The 12,141-nt window shown below is 40.2% G+C and overlaps 1 protein-coding gene and 1 non-coding gene across 4 annotated transcripts in view; one reads left to right on the top strand and one right to left on the bottom strand.

Moving 5' to 3' along the window:
- Window positions 1-12,141, top strand: part of CEP83 (centrosomal protein 83) — a 201,972-nt gene that overhangs the window by 172,959 nt on the left and 16,872 nt on the right. For all 3 annotated transcript variants that reach the window (XM_058673888.1, XM_058673887.1, XM_004583104.3), the window contains exon 11: window positions 11,258-11,333. In XM_058673888.1, the coding sequence (XP_058529871.1) occupies window positions 11,258-11,333 (76 nt within the window). The remainder of the gene's footprint in view (window positions 1-11,257; window positions 11,334-12,141) is intronic.
- LOC118757665 (U6 spliceosomal RNA) lies at window positions 4,901-5,009 on the bottom strand. The gene has a single exon (XR_004995322.2). It is a non-coding gene; the product is annotated as a U6 spliceosomal RNA (small nuclear RNA).

Genomic DNA, 12,141 nt, shown 5'->3' with positions numbered 1-12,141 from the left:
CCTTTATACACATCCTTTGCTAGATACACTTTTTACAGATCTTTGGTTTATCTTTTGGTCTACCATATTAGTGTCTACTGAAAGCAACTGTTTCATATTCATAAAATACATTTTGTCACTCATTTTCCATCATGCATTTTCATCATGTTTCTTTTCTGGTTTGTGTTATTTGTGTTCTCTTTAAAAATCTACTTAGTTCTCTTTCAGAATCGTTGGTGTTTTTTTTTTCTGAAAGATCGATGTTTTGGTTCTCACATTTAGATTTTAAGGGCCAGCTTATACAGGATAATGCTAGGTGCTCATTTTGTTTGTTTTTTGTTTGAATACCTTGTGTTGAGTATCTTTTCTGCCTTGAATTATTTTGATTTGATTGTTGAAAACTAGTTGTCAGAGTGCGGGTCTGTTTCTGAACGCTTATTCCGTTGGTCATTATTATGGTTACTATAGATTGTTGATTAGTTGATCTGCATGTCTTATGTTGAATGCCAATATCGCACTATCTTGATTACTATAGATTTGATTCAGTTACTGCAAGTGCTATTTGTAGTAATTTTGTAATTCTCTTAGTTCTTCTAGTGTCATCTGCTCGGCATGTAGATTTTAAAATTTGATTTTGTAAAAAGTCTGATTTTGATTTGGGTTGCAATAAACTGATAGACTAGTTTGAGGAAAAAGATAATTTGAATAATGAGTCCTCCACTGTATGGCACATTTCTGTTTCTTTAGGTTGCCTTAAATTACTTTTATCAAAGTTTTAATTATATACATCATGTGCATCTTTGTAAACTTCTTAAAATATTTTTATGCTAATGCAAAGGGTATTTTAAAGAAATTTTACTTTCAATTGTTCATATGACTATGCAGAAATATAATTCATTGACTTTTATGTAATGATTTTGAATCCTGTGATTGAACAGGTAATATTTCTAATGTCTCCTATCTCATTTCTTGGACTTTTCTAAGACTGTGTTTTACACCTTGTGCTTTTAGTTTGTTTTGTTCACTTTATTATGTTTGAATGAAGAATTTAACTTTTGTATTTATGCTGTTATTTTTACTGGTAGGAGTGGTTTATGCTTCTCCATAAATTATATAAATTAATTTTCACTGTTTTTAGAAATTCTGTATTTTTAATTTATTTTTTACTTGAAAATTTACAGAGAGAGGAGAGGCAGAGACCGGTCTCAGCCACTGCGCTCACTCCCTGAATGGCTGTAGCAGCCAGAGTGGGCATTTTCAAAGCCAGGAGCCTGCAGCTTCTTCCAGGTGTTCCCTTGGGTGTAGGGGCCTAAGGACATGAGCCGTCATCTTTCACTGATTCCTAGGTACATTAGCAGGAAAGTGGATCAGAAGTGAAACAGTCAAAACTGTAACCAGCTCCTGTGTGGGATCCTGACACCACTTGTGGAAACTTAACTTACTGTGCCACAGCGTCAGCCCCAAAAATCTCACAATTTTTAAAAAAGGTTTATTTTTGTTGCGAAGTCAGATATACAGAGAAGAGGAGAGGCAGAGGAAGATCTTCCGTCCAATGATTCACTCCCCAACCGGCGAGAAAGGCCAGAGCTAAGCTGATCCAAAGCTTGACCTGGAGCCTCTTCCAGGTCTCCCACACATGGGTGCAGGACCGCAAGGCTTTGGGCCATCCTTGACTGCTTTCCCAGGCCACAAGCAGGGCTTCCGGGATTAGAACCGACACCCTTATGGGATCCCGGTGCGTTCAAGGCAAGGACTTTAGCTGCTAGGCCACCGCACCGGGGCTCCCGACAGCCTTTGTGTGTGCCTATGCATCTGTGGCATTCCTCCTACATGATGCAGTTCCAGTCAGACTGAATCACAGCCTACTAATAGCACCTCATTTAACCTTACCTTTTTAAAGGACCTGTCTTTAGCTGTGGCTATGGGGTTAACTCTTCCAGGTATGGATTTGAAAGGGTATATTTCAGTTCATAGCGAAAGATTTCTCAGTGTTTAGGTGAGAGAGCCTTAGAAGTTGTTTTTGTTGTTAATTTCTAGTTTTATGCTGTGACCAGAGAGTATTGTTTGTATTATTTTGCTGTATGCACCACACTGTTCTCTTTGTGATAGATCAAGTGTAGGGCCAAACTGAAGCATGAGTTAAGGAGGCATCACTCCAATGTGGACCTAAATTTTGTACCTTGGACACTTTACGTGCCCCATCCCAGACTTACAGTAATTGGTCAGTTTTCCTGAGTGATTTATTAACACATGTAAAAAGTGTTCAAGAGTATGGATGTTCCTTGACTTCCTGTGACACTGTGTTCCTAGAAACCTGTTATGAGAAGAAAATATTATCAGTAGAACAGTGCAGGCAGATGACTGGCGTAGTGATAAAGTGCTGCTTGGGATGCTGGCCTCTGCTTCAGAGTGCCTCTGCTTCAGTCCCACCTCTGTTCCTGAACACGGCGTCTGAAAAATGTAGCACTGACTTAAAAAAAAAGGAAGAAAAGATTTAATATGCCCAACCTGAACATCATGGCTTAGCTGGTAGGGTACCAGTTGTTCACCCTTGCATTATGTGGTTGACTGGGAGCAAGTTAGCATCGTACTAGCACGTTTTGCTACCCAGAGAAAAGATCAGAATCCACAATTTTGAAGAGTGCTTCCTACTGAATATGTCACTTTCTTACTACTTTGAAGCGAGAAAATTGTAAGTCAAGGGTGGTTTGCCTAAGGTATGTGTAAGGTGTGTCGAACTGTGATGTGTGAGTCTTTTGTGCACTTTTTTGGTCCACATAACCTATATTGTATAAAGAAATGGTGTATTGAAGTCCTGTGTTGGTGTTAGTGTGTTTATATCTATGACCCATTTGTAGAAAGTTTTGCTTCATAAATGTGATTTTTATTGCTATATACATGTTTGTTATAGTTATGTCTTGATTGTGAATTGTGACTTTATAGCATCAAGTGATCTTCATTATTCTTTGTCCTTGAATTGTACACTGACTGGTATCACCACTGCTTGTTTATTTTTTAAAAGTACTTCTATATCAGATTCTTGGTTATTTGAAAAACGATTGTTTTTTTGAAAGGCAGGTTTACTGAGAGAAAAGACACCACAGAGACAGGCATTGTCCCTTTAGTGATTCGTTCTCAAAGTGGCCACAGCAGCTGGCTTGCACAGGCTGTAGGCAGGAACCTGGAGCTGCTTCCAGGTCTCCCAAGTGGGGACAGGCGCTCGAGGATTTGGGCCACATGTTGGTGCTTTCTGAGGCATGTTAGCAGAGAGCTGGTTTTGGAAGTAGGACAGACAAGACTGGAAGCAGTACCCGTATGGAATGCTGGCTCTGCATCTCATGGCACTAGACCTGTAATTTATTTTTTGAAGTGATTGCTTACTTTTTATCTATTTAGAAGGTAGACACAAACACACACACAGGTTGGGGATGGAGAGAGTACATGCTCCCAGATACCTGCAACAGGCCAAAGTGAAGAGATTACAGATCTGTTAAGTTCTCTCAAGTGGAGGCCAAGGCACTTGAGTTCTTACCTCCCGACTCCAAGTTGCATTAGTAGGAAGCTGGATTTTAAGCAGAGTAGCAAGGACGCAAACTTACTGCAGTGTAGGATGTGGAAATCTGAAGTGATTTCTTAACCTGCTGTGACACAATGCCTGCTGCATTGCTGTTACTGCAGTTTGCTTTTTATATCTTTGTCTCTATTAAAAATATTTATTTGGAAGACAGTGAGCAGTCTGCCAACCATTGATTCAGTCCCCAGCTTCCCCCAGACTGTTACAGGCCCTGGCCAGAATCAGCTGGGCACTCAGTGCGGATCTCCCTCTGGAGGCAGGGACCCAGCTCCATGAACCACCAGCTGCTTCCTCCCGCGGAGCAAGTGGGCCACAGACTGGCTCAGAAGCAGAGCTGGGGCTTGGGCCCGGGACACAGTGTGGGAAGTGTGCATCCCAAGTGGCAGCTTACTGGCCGCCACAGTGTCTGCCCTGTTACTCTATCTTTACATTTTTGAATCACTTTTTCGGTTGCTTGTTTTATGTACATAATTGAGTCTTGCTTCGTGAGCCAAATTGGATATCTTTCATTTTTAATTGACACTTAATAATTGTATATATCTATGGGGAATAGTTTGTTTCCTCAATATGTATACTCAATATGTAATCAAGAAAGAATAGTTAGCCTATTCATCATCTGAAACATTTCTCATTTCTTTGTGGCAGAAACACTCAAAAAGTCCTAGGGCCCAGTACAATAGCCTAGTGGCTAAATCCTCACCTTGCAGTCTTGCAACAGAAACTCGTATGGGAGCTGGTTCAAGTCTTGGCTACTCCACTTTCCTTCCAGCTCCCTGCTAGGGACCTGGGAAAGCAGTGGAGGATAGCCCAAAGCCTTGGGACCCTGCACCTGTGTGGGAGGCCTGGAAGAGGCTCCTGACTCCTGGCTTTGAATGAGCTCAGCTCCAGCCGTTGCGGCCACTTGGGGAGTGAAGCAGTGAATGGAAAATCTTTCTTTTTCTCTCCTCTCTCGGTAAATCCAGCTTTCTAAAATTAATAAATAAACCTTGGGAGTAAAAAAGATGAATTGAGGGGGTCCAGTGTGATAGCCTAATGGCTAAAGTCCTTGCCTTGCATTTGTGGGGATCCCACTTAGGCACCAGTTCATATCCCGGCTGCTCCATTTCCCATTCAACTCCATGCTCATAGCCTGGGAAAGCAGTCGAGGATGACCCAAACCCTTGGGACCCTATATCAACAAGGGAGACCTGGAGGAGTTTCCTGGCTCCTGGCTTTGGATCGGCTTAGATCCAGTCCAGCTAATGCAGCCTCTCTTTGTATCTCCTCCTTTCTGTATAGCTGCCTTTCCAATAGGATAATAATAGCAATACCTATTTTTTTTTAAAAAAAGCTTTAAAAAAACTACTTAAAGTTCTTAGTATTTTCACGAATTTGCGTGTCATCCTTGCACAGGGGCCATGGTAATCTTCGCTGTATCATTCCTATTCTTTAGTATATGTGCTGCTGAAGCGAGCTCAAAGTTCTTAGTATTTTCAAATATAAATAAATTAACTATAGTCACCGTTTTTGGTGTAGGGCATTGTAACCGAGTCCTGTGATCTGAATGTAACCCTGTGCTGTTTGTTAAGCAAGCTTGTGCTGGCCTCTCAGTCTGCATGGGCCCCGCTCGGCCTCTGCTGGTTACGGTGCTTCTCTGCCTCTCGGAGAGCAGTTTCTTTCACCTTTCACACAACAGTGAGAACATTTCTCTTTTTTTTTTTTTAAAAGATTTATTTTTTATTTTTATTACAAAGTCAGATGTACTGAGAGGAGGAGAGAGAGAGAGAGGAAATGGAGCTGCCGGGATTAGAACCAGCAGCCATATGGGATCAAGGCGAGGACCTTAGCCACTAGGCCACGCTGCCGAGCCCGAGAACATTTCTCTTTCGGTATGTTAACATAATCACCCTCTAAGGTTAACCATGATCGGATTCATTCCTGTTTAGGCTTTGTAGTATTCCATCGTGTGCCTGTCCCACATTTCCTTTATTCGTCCTTTCCTGGACGCTCGGGTTGCATCGGTGTCTTGGTGTTGTGAATAGTGAGTGCTGCAGTGAAAATGTGGGTGCAGAGAGCCCTTAGGCACACTGGCAACCTGTCCTTTAGGCTTAAATCCAGCACAGGAATTACTGGATCATATGATCTTCCTGTTTCCCATAGTGGCCTAATTTACGTTCTCAGGAGCAGCCTATGAGAGTGACGTTCTCTTGGTGCGTTCCCCAGTGCTTGTTATCCTTTTGACTTCAACCATTCCATGTGGGTTTATGTGATATCTCCCTGTGGTTTTGATTTGCATTTAATCAGTTGTTAGTATTGTGGAGCATTTTTTTCATATTCCCAATGACCATTTGTATTTCTTGAGAAATATTGATTCAGACCATTTGCAAATATTTTAATTGGGTTATTTCTTGTTGTGCTCTTGAGATGAGTTCCTCATAAATTCTGAATAGTAATAATACCTTCTCAGATGAAAAATTTGCAGATATTTTTGCATGCTGTTCAGGTTGTGGACACTAACCAAATAAAAATGTTCTTGGCAAAGCCTCAAAAGCAGAAGTAGAGAAGTGGGATTCTATTCAAGAACACATAGGAAAAGAAGCTGCTGCAGATTGCAGACCCTCTCATTGTAAGGGTGGATCACGTCCACTCACATGGTAGGAGTCGTGCAGAGTACCTGTGTGCGGGAGAAGGGATCACTTGCTGAGGTTTGGGTTGGTTTTATTTTTTTTTTCTCTCTCCCTCTTGATACTTGTTTTGAGATTTGAACATTTCTTGTCTGACAAAGGTGTGGTTTTTTTTTATGAATTTATTTGTTCTTCCTTCTTCTATGGTTTTCATTCATATGTAAGTAATGTGGAGCTAGACAGCCGACTTTGATTGTCATGCCCAGACTCCCTTTTTCCACTTTTTAAATAAAAGCATCTTGGCAGATTCTCTTATTATACAGATTACAGCTGGATGAATTTCAAAAATTATATTCAGGGGCAGGCACTTGGTGTGTGATTAAAATGTTGCTTGGGATGCTTACATTCTGGGTTGAAGTTTTAGCTCCATTTCCAAGTCAGACATCATGCTAATGTGCTGCCCGGGAGGCAGTAGGCTAGAGCTCAAGTTCTGTGTGTCTGTTCCACTCACATGACGTACCTAGACTGAGTGAGGCCTGACTATTGCCTTTCAAATAAATTAGAGTTCTGAAGTAAATAGAAATATATTCATTAAATTATAAGTAGCTTGTGTGTGTATGTTTAAAGATTTTATTTGAAAAGCGGAGTTACCAGAGAGAGGGAGGAATGTTACATTGACTGCTTGACTCCCTAGAGACCAAAGCCAGATGCTTGGAAGTGCATCTGGATGTCCTCTGAGGTGTATTAGCAGGTGGAACTAATGGAACATGCCATCATTGCCAGTAGCAGCCTAACCTGCACCTCACAGTACCAACCCCCATAGGATATTTTGTTTCCAGGAAGGATTCTTGATCCACATTATTCTGGAAAAAATTTCAGGGAGTGGTATATGTATTGTTTACTTATGTCCGATTTTATGAACTGTTTTCTTCTAATTAGTTTGATTTTAGAGTCAGATATATATGTAATGGATTTTGAGAGCCACTCTTGCACATCAATATATTTTTAAACTCTTCAGTATAAGTGGTTTCTTCTCCCCTCCCGCCCCAATCTCTTGACAATCTCCAAAAGAGAGACCTTCCCCAGGAATCTCACTGTAATATTTTATCCTATTATATTCTCACAATTCAGCTGGTTAGGATCTTTTTTGTTAGAATTTAAGCCTGCTTCTGCTGCTTTGGGCTTCTGTTGCCATAGTGATAAAATGTTCAGCATTCTGTCATTACTTGAAGACAATAATGAACTTGACCCTTATATTTTTTTTTGGCTTGGGGTTTTGCCATATAAAAATAGCTTTCTTTCATTAAGCTTTTTTTTAAGTGTAAATGATTTTCCCATTCCATTACATATTTGGATAATTTCTTCTTGATTCTTCTTCAGTTTCTTCAGATGACACATATGTTTAACTGATACTCATTTTAAAATGGTGACGTAATAACCAACCTAAGGCGTAGCAGGAGCAAGTCAGAAGAGCCGCATGACTTTTCAGCATGCTGTACCTCTGTGGTTGTTTTTCCTTTTTCATGGCGGCACTGATTTACCAATTTAGAAGCACAGCTACGTCATTCAGGTCTATTTTGATCATTTATTAAAACAATCATAATTGTATCTTCTGTTATTCAAAATCTGTTATAGGTCAGAGAATAAGCTGTGAAGAAATAGATTTTTGTGGAGTAATGAAAAGTATAAATCATGTGAGACTGAATTAAGCATTCACTTACAAATAATGTAACAAATTAGTAGATATCAATCTTCTAAATATTAATCACTGCTTTGGCAGATGCTCTGAATCATTAATTATTTATAATTCTTTTGTCGTGGTTAAAATGATTTATTTACCAATAGCTTACTATAGTGCCAGGAGTAATAAACTATTTTTATAAAACTGTTTTCTTTCAAAATTTTGCTCCACAGTGCATTGTTCAGTTTGTACAGTTTCAAAGTTACCTGTAAATGTAAAACATGGAAGAGTTACAGGAGTTTACATATGATAAAGTATGTAGTTAACTTTTGGTTACAATGGCAACCCAACTCCCACAAGCAGAAAAATAATGTTCTTGGCTGTTGTAAATTGAGGAAAGGCCGGGGGTTGTATTGGTGTCATGGATGCCTGGATTTAGGAACTCCGATGTCAGGAGTGTGGCTTCCTTCTCCTTTCCTCTCCCACCTCCCAGTCTCCTTTGTTGTCTCCTCATGCTTTTCTGTGATGCTATGATGTATGTTGAAACCAAAGAGGGCAGAGTTTTTAGCTGGCAATTTAAGTTAAAAAATGTAAACAAGGTTTAGGGTCTCGACCTTATCACTGACCAGTGAGGAACCAGCACTGGATCAGTCCCATTGTATTATGCCTGTTTGTTTTTAAAGGGTGGCTGGAGAAGAAGGGTGATCCACAGTTTGATGCAGTTAGCAGTTTGATGGCAGTTAGCAGTGATAGGGAGAGGTACAGTTAATCTGGGGAGAAGACCAGCCAACACATCTTCAGGAAGAAGGAACCTAGATGATTTGAGATATCCTAGAGCAAACGTGTGTTATAGTCCTTACTTTGAAAACCAAGTGCTCGAAAAGTGAAAACCTTTGGAGTGCCCAGTGTAGTCTCAAATTATGGACTTCAGGGAATTTTTGAATTATAGATCTAAGGAAATCCATGCAAAAATTGAAAGTCTGAAAAACTTCACTTCTTAAACATTTCTGGTCCCAAGCACTTTGAATAAGAAATATTTCATCTGTACTCCTTAAAAGAACTTTTGCATTGTTTAAAAGCCAGAGCTGTTTTCCATCTAGGACCTACCTTCTAATTTTTCTTAATCTTTTGTAAATGTTTTAATTACTGGAGTCTTGTTGGTAATGAATATTTGCTTTTATTTTAAAACTTATTACTCAAGGGGCTAAGTGCTTAGCATATAAAGCTACTGCTTGTAATGCTGGCGTTGCTTTGTGTCTAGGATGCTCCACTTTCAACCCAGCTCTCCGCTAATGGCCTGAAAAAAAGCAGCCAAAGGTGGTCCAAATATTCGGGTAGAAAAACTTGCATACAGTTCCTGTTTCCTGTTTTCTGCCTGGCCCATCCCTGCCTGTTCCTGCCATCTTGTCTTTCATTGTAACTTTAAAATAAGTAAATTTAAATCTTTAAATAAAATAGCTACTCAGTGTGTCTTCTTTTCTGTTCACACCCCATCTTGAGAAGAATTACCCAGTGTTTGTTACAGCAGGGAGCAAGAGACTGGGCCAGTGAGACAAGTTCTTTCTCAGACTTGGGAGACATGGAAGTGAATGCATTTGTGATAGCATATAATGATATGCAGATTCTCTCTTTTGGTTTGTTTTAAAAGATTTATTTATTGGACCCGGAGTGGTGGCCTAGCAGCTTAAGTCCTCACCTCGAGCGTGCCGGGATCCAATATGGGCGCTGGTTCTAATCCTGGCAGCCCCGCTTCCCATCCAGCTCCCTGCTTGTGGCCTGGGAAAGCAGTGGAGGACGGCCCAAAGCCTTGGGACCCTGCACCGTGTGGGAGACCTGGAGGAGGTTCCTGTCTCCTGGCTTCAGATTGGCGCAGCACTGGATGTTGTGGTCACTTGGGACATCAGACAAAAGATCATCTTCTCTGTCTCTCCTCTTGTATATCTGACATTGCAATAAATCTTTAGAAAAAAAGATTTTTTATTTATGTTGGAAGAATTACAGAGAATCCATCTGCTGGTTCATGCCCCCCAACCCCCAGACAGCTGCATTGGTCAGTGCTGGGCCAGGCTGAAGCCAGGGCCCAGGCGTTTCATTGGGATCTCCTATATGTATGTGGCAGGACCCCACATACTTGTTATTTTTATCTAAATAAGTCATGAAGCTAGAGGTCATATCTACAAGTTTCTTCCATGTGATATTGTGTAATCATCTGGACAGTATGTGGAGTTTAGGTTGATTCATTTAGTCATCAGAGTATATTTATTGAATTCTTACTGTACTTAAAGCACAGCCTAAGCGTTTTGAGAGTGTTAAACACCCATTAAGCATGTTCTTATTGAGCAGATAAGATAGGCTAATATTGCCAGCCTATCAAAAAGGTGCCACATGCATTCTATTTGAATGAAGAATCTTCAGGAGTAGGAGTTTCAGGACTGATTCGTAGGAAGCCTTCCTCATGAAGCGAGACATTTGGTCCCCAGAGATGCTCTTCATGCTGAGGCTGGGTCTGGCTCAGATCTAGCACTGCCCCTGAAGATACTGTAAGTGTTCATTCATCTCAGGCGCGACAAGCTCAGAAGACAGTGTCTAGAATGATGTTAGTGTCTGTTAGTTTTCATTCTTTTTTTTTTTTTTTTAAGATTTATTTATTTTTATTAGAAAGTCAGATATACAGAGAGGAAAAGAGACAGAGAGGAAGATATTTTCTCCACTAATTCACTCCCCAAGTGTCCGCAACAGCTGGAGCTGAACTGATCCAAAGCCAGGAGCCTCTGCTGGGTCTCCCACACAGGTGCAGGGTCCCAAGGCCTTGGGCCATCCTCGAATGCTCTCCCAGGCTGCAGGCAGGGAGCTGGATGGGAAGCAAGGCTGCTGGGAGTAGAACCAGCACCCATGTGGGATCCTGGCGTATGCAAGGTGAGGACTTTAGCTGCTAGGCTACTGCATAGGGCCCAGTTTTCTTTTAAATCTTTACCCTGTAGAGAAGAGTTGAGTGGCAGTGAGTCTGAAAGCATTGTATAAATTGTAAAAATGTCATGGGTTTGATATGATATATCCTTAACTGGGTTGTTTGGTGCCTTGCGCTGCAGACTCCTTGTTTAACCTATTCACTATTGTTGTCGTATCCTGCTGTCAGGTTCTTAGTCTCCACATGGTTTTGTCTGATGCCCCCACAGAATTGATTTCACATCTTCTCTATGGGCATAATTTGAAATTTTTCCCAAAAATAGCAACTTGTCTTGCATTTTAGTTATATGAGAACATAAGCTAGCTGCTCTATGTCTGTCTGTGATTGTATGTACCATTTTCCGTAACCACAAGGCCTAGTGGCAAATAAGCTCTCTGTAATATGATTGTTTATTCCAGTGAAATTAATGAACTATGCTTGTTAATAATGTCTTGTTGGTTTATGGTTTTTAGGTTAAAACTTCAACAACAAATTGTGGATATTGAAAAGGCAGAGAAAGAAAAAAATGAAAATTCTGACCTGAAACAGGTATGATGTTAACATACAGTTTGCTTTATTTTTAAAATGTATTTAAGAATCTGTTTTGCATGGTTTCATATCAAGATTTTGAAAAATCTGATTTCCACAATAAATAGCAATGTTGAAGATGTTGATATGCAATATGAAATGTTTAAATCTTAATTTTCTTTTACTAAGCTGCTTTTTTTAAGATATCACTATGCTGTGGCTCATTAGTTTTTTGAGATTGTAATTATAAAAGGGTAATATTTTGATATTTTAAACTTTTTATTGATTAGGAAGATCATTGAGGCTGTGTATTACTTGATTCACCTGTAACTTTATGCATTTATTCCACGAGGTATCTCTTAATGTATTCCTATGACGTTTACGAATTAAAAAAAAAAGTTTTAGAGTTATTGTATGTGAAAGGATATTTATATTTTAAGTTGTTTGGATTTTGAAAAGATTTATTTAAGGCTAGACTAGGGGAGATTGTTCTTTCCTGAATTTCCTGAATTTCCTGATTGTAGGATAGCTGGTACTCTTTTTTCAAGTATACAATTTCTTTTTTTTTTTTTTTAAAGATTTACTTATTTTTATTGGAAAGGTAGATATACAGTGAGAAGGAGAGACAGAGAGGAAGATCTTCCGTCGATGATTCACTCCCCAAGCGGCCACAATGGCCGGAGCTGAGCCAATCCGAAGACAGGAACCAGGAACTTCTTCCAGGTCTCCCATGGGGTGCAGGGTCCCAAGGCTTTGGGCCATTGTCCACTGCTTTCCCAGGTCACAAGCAGGGAGCTGGATGGGAAGCGGGGCTGCCAGGATTAGAACT

This window comes from Ochotona princeps, chromosome 15 (genome assembly GCF_030435755.1).
Source record: "Ochotona princeps isolate mOchPri1 chromosome 15, mOchPri1.hap1, whole genome shotgun sequence".
In the NCBI taxonomy this organism is placed as follows: Eukaryota; Metazoa; Chordata; class Mammalia; order Lagomorpha; family Ochotonidae; genus Ochotona; species Ochotona princeps.
Note: the sequence above shows the minus strand (reverse complement) of the source record. Positions and strands in the feature narration are given on the sequence as shown.